Below are 13,633 nucleotides of genomic sequence, written 5' to 3' on the forward strand. Positions count from 1 at the left end.
TTGAGCTCGCATCGCTTTCTGTCGATGTTCTGCCGTTGTGTTTTCTGTGCTTGAGAAGCTTGTTAGCCTTTCTGTGACCACACTGACTGCTGTTTGTCAGGTTGCTTCTGTGTCATTGGGATCGTTGCATTGTTACGTCGGTGTAGCCCAGGGGTCGGAAACCTACGGCTCGCGAGCTATACAGTGTGTGGCTCTTTTGATGACTGCATCTGGCTCGCAGATAAAACAAAATATTCTCGCTTGTTTAATCCATCCATCGACTTCTGACTGCTCATTCCCTGTTTGGGGCTGCGGTTGGCTCCAGGAGCCATTTTGATTGGATAATACCGGTCTAGGGCGGCCCGGTAGTCCAGTGGTTAGCACGTGGGCTTCACAGTGCAGAGGTACCGGGTTCGATTCCAGCTCCAGCCTCCCTGTGTGGAGTTTGCATGTTCTCCCCGGGTTTTCTCCGGGTGCTCCGGTTTACCTCCCACATTCCAAAAACATGCGTGGCAGGCTGATTGGACGCTCTAAATTGTCCCTAGTTGTGAGTGTGAGGGTGGATGGTTGTTCGTCTCTGTGTGCCCTGCGATTGGCTGGCAACCGATTCAGGGTGTCCCCCGCCTACTGCCCGAAGACGGCTGGGATAGGCTCCAGCACCCCCCGCGACCCTAGTGAGGATCAAGCGGCTCGGAAGATGAATGAATGAATGAATGAATAATACCGGTCTACGTTGCCGTTGCTGCGGAAACAGGTAACCGCCCCCTTTTGCAATCAGCCCGCTAGGTCATTAGCTCAAAGCTAACCGTAAAGCAATGAGATGGCGAAAGGAAAAAAAAAGATGAGGAGTGTGGTCGACTTCAGGACGAATGGAGCGAAGGATTCGCCGTTGTGGAGAGAACAGGTTCTGCGGTGTGTCTGATTTGCAAAATGCCATCGATGAAACGTAAAGCGGCACTTTGACATGCGCCGTGCTAGGTTGCTACATTCGCATCAGAAAACCCTGCGAGAGACAGCGGAAAGGAAGCGACCCAGCAAGCTGACTATAATTCTGTTTCTATATTAATTAATTCTAATTAATTAATTCTATTAATTAGAATTAATTAATTCTGATCTTGTAAACATTGCTGCTCCGTTGTTGTTGTTGTTTTCTTGCTAGCGAGCTCATTTCTCCACCGCGCTCAGTCGTCAAGCTGTCACAAGCGTTTAGGGTGACTCGGGCTTGTCTTCGGCTCGTTAAATACGAGCCTCGGGTTCTACTTCAGTTCGGGCCAGGTTGAGTGACTGTGGAGCAGGCACTTCCTGTCCCACCTGATCCATCCAAGTCTAAAACGTTGCGTGGACCGCCCCTTGGCGCCATTGACCCATCCTGCCTTGGCGCGGTCCGACGATGGCTTGCGACGTGGTTACTGTGGTCCCGTCCCGTCTCCGCAACAGGTTGTTCAGTGTCGTCCTGGAGACCATGACGCACAAGTCGGGCGAGCAGGCCACCGCGCACCACATGCCGGGCAAACCCGGAGGTCTGGACGTCAAGGCTCTGCGCGCCTTCCGGGTCTTGCGGCCACTCCGGCTGGTTTCCGGAGTTCCCAGTGAGTGCCGGGGCGGTGGGCGCGTGGCGGCGGCCGGAGTGTCTCGCGTGCGTTGACGCTCGCGTGTCTGACAGGTCTGCAGATTGTGCTGAACTCCATCATGAAGGCCATGGTTCCGCTGCTCCACATCGCTCTGCTGGTCCTCTTCGTCATCATCATCTACGCCATCATCGGCCTGGAGCTCTTCATCGGACGCATGCACAGGACTTGCTACTACACGGAAACCGGTGCGCGGCCCCGAATGACCTTTGGATTCGAAAGCTCACTGGACCTTCGCGGTCACGCTTCACGTCTTTGTCCTCGGCAGATACGTATGTGGAGGACGACCCGGTGCCGTGCGCTTTCGCGGGTCACGGCCGCCAGTGCGCGGTGAACGGCTCCGAGTGTCGCGGGCGTTGGGATGGACCCAACGGCGGCATCACCAATTTCGACAACTTCTTCTTCGCCATGTTGACGGTGTTCCAGTGCATCACCATGGAGGGCTGGACCGACGTCCTCTACTGGGTGACAAAGGACCGGCCCACGCGCTGCGTGAGGGGCCGTCGGCCACGGAATTCAGGATTACCCGTAACCCTAACCCGACGGCCCCTCGTAGCATTCCGTCACTTTACCCACCTCACCGTCATGGCCGCCCTCATAACAATTCTCTCGTGCGCGCAGATGAACGACGCCATCGGCTTCGAGTTGCCGTGGGTCTATTTCGTCAGCCTGGTCATCTTCGGCTCCTTCTTCGTTCTCAACCTGGTTCTCGGTGTCCTCAGCGGGTCAGTTAACTTCTCAAGGCGCTCTCTGGCACTTGAATTTAAATATCCTTTGTTTTTTGTTTTTTTGGTCCGGTGCTGTTGAGCCATTGTGACGTTTTGGTGGCGTTGACATCTCATTGTCGGCTTAAGGCTACGCTAGCAGAACCGGCACCGGTCACGATCGATCTGTTCCCTCACTTTTGGCGGGTCGGACCGGCGTCGGTGGACTTTGGTTGGCTCGACATGCTCACTTTGCGCCCCCCCCCCCCCACCCCCACCCTCGCCCCCTGCTGCCCACTGTTATTGTCGAGCCCACTATCGTCAAGCCTGGAGTCATCTTGGGTTGACGTTGCAGAGAGTTCAGCAAGGAGAGGGAGAAGGCGAAGGCTCGGGGAGATTTCCAGAAGCTCCGTGAGAAGCAGCAGATGGAGGAGGACCTGTGTGGATACATGGACTGGATCACTCAGGCGGAGGACATGGACGAGCTGGAAGAGGAAGGGAACCACCGTAAGTGTGTGTGTGCGTGTGTGTGTGTTTTAGCATGCGTGCGTGCAGATTAATGAAGTGTGTGTGTGTGCGTGTGTGTGTGTGTGTGTTTTAGCATGCGTGCGTGCATCTTAATGAAGTGTGTGTGTGTGCGCGTGTGTGTGTGTGTGTTTTAGCATGCGTGCGTGCAGATTAATGAAGTGTGTGTGTGTGCGTGTGTGTGTGCTTTTTAGCATGAGTGCGTGCAGATTAATGAAGTGTGTGTGTGTGCGTGTGTGTGTGTGTGTGTGTGTGTGTGTGTTTTAGCATGCGTGCGTGCATCTTAATGAAGTGTGTGTGTGCGCGTTTGTGTGTGTGTGTTTTAGCATGCGTGCGTGCAGATTAATGAAGTGTGTGTGTGTGCGTGTGTGTGTGTGCGTGTGTGTGTGCTTTTTAGCATGCGTGCGTGCAGATTAATGAAGTGTGTGTGTGTGCGTGTGTGTGTGTGTGTGTGTTTTAGCATGCGTGCGTGCAGATTAATGAAGTGTGTGTGTGTGTGTGTGTGTGTGTGTGTGTGTATGTGTGTGTGTGTGTGTGTGTGCTTTTTAGCATGAGTGCGTGCAGATTAATGAAGTGTGTGTGTGTGTGTGTGTGTGTGTGTGTGTGTGTAGGTCCATCTCTCGGTGATTTGTCAGATAAGAAGAGAGGAAAGTTTGGATGGTTCAGTCACTCCAATGAGACGCATGGTGCGAAACACCCACACACACACACACACACACACACACACACGCACCCACGAACACACTTTTGGCTAATGACCCTCCGATGAGACGGTCAATCAATGGTTCAGATCAGCAAATTCCCCGACGGTCACATGAGTGCGTCATGTCGCCCGCTCAGCGAGTCTTCCCGCCAGCGAAACGGCATCGGAGAACACGGAAAACATCGACGAAGAACACACCAACTGCTGCCAGGCCTGCTGGTAAAACGCCCGCACACAGCCGCTCAAAGCTCGCGGCGATCCCCTCGGCACAATGCCTCGCCTCTTTCGTTTCAGCGCTCGAATGATGAAGATCGGCTGCTGGTGAGTTGAAAATCACAAGCCAGTTTCTCGGCGGAGTGGGCGGGGCGGACGGGAAAAGTGAGCTGACGGCGATTGTCTCGCCGCCTCGTTGAACCCAGTCGGACCCTGCGACGCTGGAACCGAGTGTGTCGCAGAAACTGTCGCACGGCCGTCAAATCGGTGACCTTCTATTGGCTGGTCCTGCTGCTCGTCTTCCTCAACACTTCCCTCAGCGCCTCCGAGCACTACGACCAACCCGATTGGCTGACGCAGGTGCAGGGTACGGCCGTGGCCCCCTCTAATCTTTAAACGGACCATGTCCGTGTGCTTGTTGTGTGTCATGATTCAACAAAATTTTGGGGGGGTTAGGTTAGATTTGGTTTTGTTTCGTAGCTTACTGTCATGGTTGTGTTCCGTTTGTGACCAACAGGTGGCAGTGTAGGGCTTTTCTCCTCCAGCGTCGCACCTGTTGGTTGTCATGCCATCCGCTCATTTTTGTTGTTGTTGTTGTTAAAAGTACCGCCATGTTTTCTTTTGCTTTTTTTTTTTGCAGATATCGCCAACAAGGTGCTGCTGTCGCTCTTCACGGTGGAGATGCTGCTGAAGATGTACAGCCTGGGCCTGGCGCATTACTTTGTGGCGTTCTTCAACCGCTTCGACTGCTTCGTGGTTTGCGGCGGCATCGTGGAGACCATCCTGGTGGAGCTGGAGATCATGCCGCCGCTGGGAATCTCCGTGCTGCGTTGCGTCCGCCTGCTGCGCATCTTCAAGGTCACGCGGTGAGGACGGTGACAGGAAACGCCGCCCCCGCGAAATTTCTTCGAAAAATCCTCGAGCGCCGTCTCCTCTGCGCAGCCATTGGACGGCTCTGTCCAACCTGGTGGCGTCTCTGCTCAACTCGATGAAGTCCATCGCCTCGCTCCTGCTGCTGCTCTTCCTCTTCCTCATCATCTTCGCCCTGCTGGGCATGCAGCTCTTTGGCGGCAAGTTCAATTTCGACGAGACGCAGACCAAGCGCAGCACCTTTGACGCCTTCCCGCAGGCGCTGCTCACCTGCTTCCAGGTAGAGACCGCTGACGCCGGTTCGACACCGACGGTGTTTTCTTCTCGGTTGAGCGCATGAGCGACATGAAGAAGCTTAGCTCGTGTTTGAGTAGCCGGCGAAGCTAAACGGTGACGTTCACCTGGCTAACTCGTCTTTGTGGTGTTCGGAGGTTTTACAGACGGTTACAGACCATTGAACGGTGTGTGTCACCGATAACCCGACCTCGTGTCGCAGATCCTGACAGGCGAGGACTGGAACGTGGTGATGTACGACGGCATCATGGCGTACGGCGGCCCCGTCTTTCCCGGCATGATCGTCTGCATCTACTTTGTCATCCTCTTCATTTGCGGCAACTGTATCCTTTGGCCGTGTCCTCTTGGTGTCTTGGTCCAATCAAAAGGGACCAAAAGAAGAACCCTGAGGAACTCCATGTTTGCATTACAATAGCAGCGAGATCCATGTTCAATATTGACCTGCTCATGGTCTTCCGAAGTTTTTCCATTTCCTTGAGCCAGTGAGCCACCTCTGTGACGATTTGAGCCAGGAGAAATCTTCTTAACGCACCTCAGACATCCTGCTCAACGTCTTCTTGGCCATCGCTGTGGACAATTTGGCCGGAGGGGATGGAGATGACAAGGCCAAAGAGTAAGCAGCGTGGGTGGGGGGGGGGGGGGGGTGATCAGCTGGAAGCCAGGCTGACAGCCTGCCGCTTGTCTTCGTGCAGGAAAAAGACGGACGCAACGGATGAAGAGGTGGAGGAAGAGAAGGAAGTGAAGGTAATGCTGAAGGTCCCGACTGGGATTTCATCTGGCTCCTCGTATCACTTTTTAACTTGGTGCCCGTAGGTGGACATCGATGAAGACACCGAGTACGAGGAAGAGGAGGAGCTACCGGAAGGCGAAGATGGTGAGACGGCGTCATACAATGTGATCGTGTGCGTGTTGTACCATGAGTGAGTGAGAGCATGGAAGAGGGAGTCCATCCTGAGGGCAAAGTTGGTGAGATGATTCCATGCCACGTGACGACGTGATGACATCATCTGCTTCTCGTGCCATTCCGGGAGCGTAACACGCGTTTGCGGCCTCCCACCAGACGGTGGTGTGCAGCTGAAGATGGCTGACCTGGCACCACCCAAGGAAAAGGTTCTTCCCATCCCAGATGGCAGCGCCTTCTTCTGCCTCAGCAAGACCAACCCGTGAGTTTGGCTTCCTGCTCGCCATATGCTGGCTTCAAAGACGTCCCATGATATGTGCGGATTTTGTGTGTGTCTCCAGCATTCGAGTGGCGTGCCACACTTTGATCCACCATCACATCTTCACCAACCTGATCCTGGTCTTCATCATCCTCAGCTCATGCTCATTGGCCGCCGAGGATCCCATCAGGGCGCACTCCTTCCGGAACAATGTAAGTCCACCCCCCATCGTTTCCACACTCCAACAAATAACAAGTGCGGTGTGGGGACCCAAAAAAAAAAAAGTCCTCATCTAAGGCGGAAGCCCGGGAGGTCTCCATGCCAGTGGATTGAGCGGATTATTCCAGAAGTGGGTCAGCAGCTGACGCAAACATCACCAAGCCCAGACGTGCACGCACATGGCGCGAGCAGCAGCAGCAGCAGCAGCAGCTGTCCTCACGCAACGAGCGCGGCGATTGCACAGATGTTAGCTTTGGGTGGGTGCGCTGAGGCCTTCATTCGCGGCTGGTTGATATACGCAGAGTCGACAATTCCCCACGAGTCCAAAAGACGATTTTACGTCGCTCGGCGTGCTACGGACCAACCGCTTTTCAACGTACACCGTTTACGTTTCCACAATGTTCACATTTCATGAGGTCATAATGTTTGCAGTCCCGATTTCATGTAGTTCAACACCTTTAGAAGGGATGGCAATGGCTAGTGATGAAAAAGGGGTGTGGCCTGGACAACCAATCACAGCAAGTATGACATCATACACGTCCAATCGCAGGGCTGTTTACTATCGGAAGCTGGAAAGACTGATCGGGAGAGCTCGTGAAAACTCGACGATAAGGTACCTGACACCCCCCCCTAAAATTTTCTCAACGGATTTAGACGATTCACAAAAATGATCATTTTAAGAAATAAAACGGCGGACTTCCATCCGTGTAATATAAACGTCATGCTAACGACCGGATTGTCCCCACAAAGTAGTGTAAAGGCCTTGACTACGACCAACTGCCGCCGCTACCTTGTTTTATTCATTCATTCATACATCTTCCGAGCCGCTTGATCCTCACTAGGGTCGCGGGGGGTGCTGGAGCCTATCCCAGCTGTCTTCGGGCAGTAGGCGGGTTACACCCTGAACCGGTTGCCAGCCAATCGCAGGGCACACAGAAACGAACAACCATTCACACTCACACTCACACCTAGGGACAATTTAGAGTGTTCAATCAGCCTGCCACGCATGTTTTTGGAATGTGGGAGGAAACCGGAGCACCCGGAGAAAACCCACGCAGGCCCGGGGAGAACATGCAAACTCCACACAGGGAGGCCGGAGCTGGAATTGAACCCGGTACCTCTGCACTGTGAAGCCGACGCGCTAACCACTGGACTACCGGGCCGCCCTACCTTGTTTTAAAAATCTAAAATTTAAATATCAGAATAAATCTGTACGTTATATTCCCGTTGTAACTTCAGAGATTGTCGATGCCCCTCCAGGTAACGAGGTGTAACGAGGTTTGACTGGAACGCTACTTGCTACACCCGCACACTTCACACTACCGTCCCTATCTGTAAAGGACTCGAATCTGTAAAGGACTGAATATCGGAGGCCGTTTCCAAAAATGACGTGGCTCTCCACGGGACCCGTCGCAGTCGGTTGATGCCGAATTCCCCGCAGTAAAATCCGCTCATGGCCATCTTGCCCCCCCTCACAGGAACGGGAGGAGGCCCGCTGATGCTAACCACTCCCCACCTTGCCGCGTCGATCGGAAAAATTTATCTCATGTATTCATTTGCTATTTGAAATGGTTTTCCATTTACGAATGAGCGTGGCGTGTGTTCAGGTCTTAGGTTACGCCGACTACGCCTTCACCTCCATCTTCACCGTGGAAATCCTGTTCAAGGTAGCCAGCGTGACGACGCACGCGGGGTTTGCTTTGTTTTTGCTGCTGGCTCACTTTCCCGTCTTTGCGCCAGATGACGGTTCACGGAGCGTTCCTGCACCAGGGTTCCTTCTGCAGGAACTGGTTCAACTTGCTGGATCTCCTCGTCGTCAGCGTCTCACTCGTCTCTTTCTTCCTGCAGTCAGTACTCGCTCTCTTTTCTCCATCACATTTGATGGAGGAGGAATTCAAAATATTTGCTGAAAAAATGCACAAATTGGTGCCGCTTTCCGTGACTGCCTAGAGTGTGGCACCTAATCTCCTGGCTGCTGCTTCATAGACACCAAATTAGCAGAGGAATAGCTAGCTAGCATCGCCACCCAACATGCGGTTGGCTGTCTTGAAAGTGAATAGCGGCAAGATGGAAGAGGTCCATCATGAAAGCAGGGCGGTAAACCTCTCAACGTTCCAAATCCCTAGTCAATCGATCAATCAAATGATCGATCTCTTAGCAGCAGATATGCTAGGCTAACATGAAATAGCGAAGCGGGCCAGCCAAGCAATTTGGCCAAATGTTTCTTGCGTTCTACGAGCATGGTGCGAGTGTGTTGGTATGTGCAGTTCCAGCGCCATCTCGGTGGTCAAGATCCTGAGGGTCCTCCGTGTGCTCAGGCCCCTGAGGGCCATCAACAGAGCCAAAGGCCTCAAGGTCAGCGAATGGGCGTGCTGGTCAAAATGGCCACCAGGCATTCTCCAGCTTTGCTAAATTGAATGATGATGATGATGATGATGACGATGAAGCTTGGTGTATGTTCCTGCGTGTGTGCGTCTGTTCCTGCGTGTCTCACAGCACGTGGTCCAGTGTGTGTTCGTGGCCATCAGGACCATCGGGAACATTATGATCGTGACCACGTTGCTCCAGTTCATGTTTGCGTGCATCGGCGTCCAGCTGTTCAAGGTGAGAAGAATCCGCTTCCGAATGCCAGCGCTCTTCACTCTCACCCAACCCGAACCCCAAGTAGGACATCCATCCATCCATCCATCCGTCCATCCGTGGTCTAATCCGCTTCTCCTCACGAGGGTCGCAACCGTGCCACCAGGGACTATCCCAGCCGTCTTCGGACAGTAGGCCGGGCGCACCCTGAACTGGTCTCCAGGGCACACGTAGCCGAACAACCACCCGCGCTCGCAATCACACCGAGCGTTCCGTTACGCTGCCATGCATGTTTTTGGGAATGCGGGAGGAAACCGGAGCACCCGGAGAAAAGCCACACTGGCACGGGGGAAAACATGCAAACTCCACACAGGAGTTGTGCGGTGAGGCCGACCCCTCACCAATTCAACAGTAACGATAAATCACCTCACCCTACCTCTGAAACCACAGGTGTCAAACTCAAGGCCCGGGGGCCCGTGAAATCATTTTATGTGGCCCACCAAGACGTCAACTTTATGCTTCTTGCAAATGTGGGTTTTTTTCCCCCACTTTGAACAAAAGCGATATATGAGATAGACTAATTCCACCTTTAAAAATTAAACAAAGACCTGTGCAAAGAATTACGGACTGACTTCTGATTACAGATTGATGCCCACCCCCGATTCATGTTTTTATTTGTCTGCCCTTGTGTATCTATGCGCGCTACACGCGTGTGTGTGTAACTGATCAAAAATTCTGTCGTTGTCTCATCAGGGTAAATTCTATCGGTGTACCGATGAGGCCAAGCACACACCTGAGCAGTGCAAGTACGGCCAACTTTAACAATTTTTTTTTTGGGGGGGGGGGGGGGGGGTAAAATCGCCATGACATGACGTTTACCCGTTTTTTGTGCGGATGTGTGTTGGTCCACGCAGAGGGACGTTTGTGGTGTACAAAGACGGAGACGTGAATCATCCGATGGTGCGGGAAAGAATTTGGCACAACAGCGACTTCAATTTCGACAACGTGCTCATGGGGATGATGGCGCTCTTCACCGTCTCCACCTTTGAGGGCTGGCCTGCGTAAGCGCTCTGTCACTGCGTCAGTGTGTGCGCCTGCGCAGTCGCCGTTTTCTAACTTCTAAAGCTCCGCCCCCCTGACCCTCAGCCTGCTCTACAAGGCCATCGACGCCAACGGGGAGAACTCGGGTCCCATCTACAACTACCGCGTGGAAATTTCCATCTTCTTCATCGTCTACATCATCATCATCGCCTTCTTCATGATGAACATCTTCGTGGGTTTCGTCATCATCACATTCAGGGAGCAGGGAGAGCAGGAGTACAAAAACTGTGAACTGGACAAGAACCAGGTGACCCACCGCCCCCCCCCCCTCGCCCCCCGCACACTTACATTTCGTTACACTTCGTCCTCCGTTGACATCACGCGTCATCCGCCTCAGCGTCAATGTGTGGAATACGCGCTGAAGGCTCAGCCCCTGAAGCTCTACATCCCCAAGAACCCGGTCCAGTACAAGTTCTGGTCCATCATCAACTCCACGGCCTTCGAGTACGTCATGTTTGTGCTCATCCTGCTCAACACCGTCACGCTCGCCGTCCAGGTAAACATCTGTGGGTGGAGCTATGGGAAGGCGGGGCTGAAAGGGCGGGGCTAAGCCAGAACAGGGGCGGACCGGGTAAGATGAGGGAAAAGTGGGGCTCAAGGGGAGCCAGTCCAGCTGAGGGAAGGTGGTGTCAAAGGAGGTGGTTGATGTCAACAAAGGGAAGTTGGGATAGAAGTCGGGTCACCCGTACGGGGGTGGGGGGGCGTGTGTGACAAGTGTGTTTTTTCGTGTGTAGCACTACGAGCAGTCCAAGACTTTCAGCCACATCATGGACATCCTCAACATGGTTTTCACTGGACTCTTCACTGTGGAGATGCTACTCAAACTGTTAGCTCTCAGACTCCGGGTGAGATGTCCTTTTCACGCAATGATGCCGCAGTAACGGCATTAACGCGTGTGTGTGTGTGTGTGTGTGTGTGTGCGCAGCATTACTTTGTGGATGCATGGAATTCCTTTGACGCTCTCATCGTGGTTGGCAGCGTGGTGGACATCGTAGTGACGGAGTTCAGCGTACGTAAACAAACAGCCCAAAATTAGTGTGTGTATGTGTGTGTGTGTTTGTCCAAGTCATTACAGGCCACAGACCTCTGTGTGTGTGTGTGTGTGTATCAGAGCGGAGAGGACAGCTCTCGAGTGTCCATCACCTTCTTCCGCCTCTTCCGAGTGATGCGATTGGTCAAGCTGCTGAGCAAAGGGGAGGGCATCCGCACCTTGCTGTGGACCTTCATCAAGTCGCTACAGGTCTGATTTTTTATTACAACCATCTTACTGTGTTATTACACGTTTATTACGATGTTATTACATCAGTGCTTAGGCCCTTTTCACCCATGTCAACACTCTCTAGTTAAACAGGTCATTAAGATTGTATTTCACAAGTAACAACTATTTAGTGAAGGTTATTTCTATGTTCGACATTGAGATCATACCATTTATTTGTACTCAAAGTTCAATAAGTGGTCTGGTGACTTCTCAGGCGCTGCCGTACGTCGCCCTGCTCATTGCCATGATCTTCTTCATCTACGCCGTCATCGGCATGCAGGTGAGAGTGCGCCGAGGACTATCGGTGACTAGTCAACTTTCACCATTTTGCATCATGTAGAGAAGTTGACCGGCTTTGCTTCCTGCTTTGTGACTTGCACGCCCTCCGCCAGACGTTTGGGAAGATTGCCATGCAGGATCACACACAGATCAACAGGAACAACAACTTCCAGACTTTTCCTCAGGCTGTCCTTCTCCTCTTCAGGTCGGCTGTTTATTATCACTTCTTATTCAGCCTGTTGACTGTACGTGGCTTTGTGTGTGTGTGTGTGTGTGTGTGCGCGCATGCAGGTGTGCGACGGGCGAGGCGTGGCAGGAGATTATGCTCGCCAGTCTTCCCGGCAAACGCTGTGATCCCGAATCCGACTACGAGCCAGGAGAAGAGTTCAGCTGCGGGAGCAACTTTGCCATTGTTTACTTCATCAGCTTCTTCATGTTGTGCGCCTTCCTCGTGCGTGTGCACACACACACACACACACACAAACACCAATTCGCTACATCCTTGTTACACATGTTATTACACATGCAAATATGACTTTTGGGGGGATTCACACGTGACTAACACACAAGAGTAAAAATGATGTTGTTACATCACATAGTAACATTTTTTTTACACAAGTCACCACTATTTTATTCCAGCACACACACACACTCACACACACACATGCACAAGCACACGCACACACACACCACTAAAGTCACCACAACTTGGCCACCAGTCACGACTATGTAATTACACAAGTATGTAAGTTTCTTTTACCTAAATCACCACTATTTTATTCCAGCACACACACACACTCACACACACACACGCACAAGCACATGCGCACACACACACACATCTAAACTAAAGTCACCACAACTTGGCCACCAGTCACGACTATGTAATTACACCAGTATGTACGTTTCTTTTACCTAAATCACCACAATTTTATTCCAGCACACACACACACACTCACACACACACATGCACAAGCACACGCACACACACACCACTCAACTAAAGTCACCACAACTTGGCCACCAGTCACGACTATGTAATTACACCAGTATGTAAGTTTCTTTTACCTAAATCACTACCGTGTTGACGAATGTATGAAATCAGTAGCCGATACTTTATTCCAGACGCGTGTAGCGACGCATGTGCATGTGCGTATCCGCAGATCATCAACTTGTTTGTGGCTGTCATCATGGACAACTTTGACTACCTAACCCGCGACTGGTCCATCCTGGGCCCACATCACCTGGATGAGTTTAAGAGGATCTGGTCAGAATACGATCCAGAGGCCAAGTACGACTGCCAGGAGGTGTAAACGTCTTCATGACGGTATCAAGGCACAAATGTAACTCGTAGGAGTCTTCGGTTTCTGTGTTGGCGTCTCTTAGGGGTCGCATTAAACATTTGGACGTTGTGGCTCTACTTCGGAGGATACAACCCCCTCTTGGATTTGGAAAACTTTGTCCTCACAGAGTCGCCTGCAAGGTACCGCAAGCTAACGTGCTAGCGCAACTTTTATGTCGGCTACGGTCTCAGGGCCCGAGAGGCGGCTCACTGCTGAAGTTGCTCTTTGTTAGCGTCTGGTGGCTATGAACATGCCTCTGAACGCAGACGGCATGGTGACCTTCAACGCCACCCTCTTTGCGCTGGTCCGCACGGCCCTGAAGATCAAGACCGAAGGTAAAACCGCCGGGCAGCGAACGCTACGGTCGGCCTAGGCCGCCCGTTGACGAGCTCTGTCGGCGCTGTCGCTAGGCAACCCGGATCAAGAGAACGAGGAGCTTCGGGGGATCATTAAGAAGATCTGGAAGAGAATGAAACCCAAACTTCTGGATGAAGTCATCCCGCCCCACGAAGGTACAAATGTTATTTTGAACATCGGCATTAGTACTGGACTCAGCGCGCCGGGTTTGTGTAGCCGTTCAAGGTCAACTTGTAGGTCAAATGTTCTGGTACGCTTTTCTTTGGCCTTTCCCGCCCCAGAAGAGGAAGTGACCGTTGGCAAGTTCTACGCAACCTTCCTGATCCAAGATTACTTCCGCAAGTTCCGTAAGAGGAAGGAGCGAGGCGGTCTGAGTGTGGAGACCGATGCCACCAACCCGTCGGCTGTGCAGGTCTGTCC

The 13,633-nt window shown here is 52.5% G+C and overlaps 1 protein-coding gene across 2 annotated transcripts in view; it reads left to right on the forward strand.

Moving 5' to 3' along the window:
* Positions 1-13,633, forward strand: part of cacna1fb (calcium channel, voltage-dependent, L type, alpha 1F subunit) — a 30,414-nt gene that overhangs the window by 12,020 nt on the left and 4,761 nt on the right. The window contains exons 6-41 of one of the 2 annotated variants that reach the window (XM_052058327.1): positions 1,417-1,568; positions 1,643-1,795; positions 1,876-2,072; positions 2,229-2,332; positions 2,667-2,818; positions 3,448-3,522; positions 3,677-3,758; positions 3,834-3,860; positions 3,959-4,119; positions 4,393-4,618; positions 4,695-4,902; positions 5,119-5,239; positions 5,454-5,529; positions 5,609-5,660; positions 5,730-5,790; positions 5,977-6,079; positions 6,159-6,288; positions 7,903-7,962; positions 8,036-8,142; positions 8,563-8,650; positions 8,792-8,899; positions 9,629-9,681; positions 9,790-9,936; positions 10,022-10,223; positions 10,314-10,472; positions 10,711-10,821; positions 10,902-10,985; positions 11,088-11,216; positions 11,449-11,514; positions 11,627-11,718; positions 11,805-11,964; positions 12,677-12,804; positions 12,900-12,996; positions 13,089-13,191; positions 13,267-13,368; positions 13,495-13,625. In XM_052058327.1, the coding sequence (XP_051914287.1) occupies positions 1,417-1,568; positions 1,643-1,795; positions 1,876-2,072; positions 2,229-2,332; positions 2,667-2,818; positions 3,448-3,522; positions 3,677-3,758; positions 3,834-3,860; positions 3,959-4,119; positions 4,393-4,618; positions 4,695-4,902; positions 5,119-5,239; positions 5,454-5,529; positions 5,609-5,660; positions 5,730-5,790; positions 5,977-6,079; positions 6,159-6,288; positions 7,903-7,962; positions 8,036-8,142; positions 8,563-8,650; positions 8,792-8,899; positions 9,629-9,681; positions 9,790-9,936; positions 10,022-10,223; positions 10,314-10,472; positions 10,711-10,821; positions 10,902-10,985; positions 11,088-11,216; positions 11,449-11,514; positions 11,627-11,718; positions 11,805-11,964; positions 12,677-12,804; positions 12,900-12,996; positions 13,089-13,191; positions 13,267-13,368; positions 13,495-13,625 (4,207 nt within the window). Of the gene's footprint in view, positions 1-1,416; positions 1,569-1,642; positions 1,796-1,875; positions 2,333-2,666; positions 2,819-3,447; positions 3,523-3,676; positions 3,759-3,833; positions 3,861-3,958; positions 4,120-4,392; positions 4,619-4,694; positions 4,903-5,118; positions 5,240-5,453; positions 5,530-5,608; positions 5,661-5,729; positions 5,791-5,976; positions 6,080-6,158; positions 6,289-7,902; positions 7,963-8,035; positions 8,143-8,562; positions 8,651-8,791; positions 8,900-9,628; positions 9,682-9,789; positions 9,937-10,021; positions 10,224-10,313; positions 10,473-10,710; positions 10,822-10,901; positions 10,986-11,087; positions 11,217-11,448; positions 11,515-11,626; positions 11,719-11,804; positions 11,965-12,676; positions 12,805-12,899; positions 12,997-13,088; positions 13,192-13,266; positions 13,369-13,494; positions 13,626-13,633 lie in introns of both variants that reach the window. The other variant, XM_052058326.1, reaches the window with a different exon arrangement.

Source organism: Hippocampus zosterae, chromosome 2, assembly GCF_025434085.1.
Source record: "Hippocampus zosterae strain Florida chromosome 2, ASM2543408v3, whole genome shotgun sequence".
Lineage (NCBI taxonomy): Eukaryota > Metazoa > Chordata > Actinopteri > Syngnathiformes > Syngnathidae > Hippocampus > Hippocampus zosterae.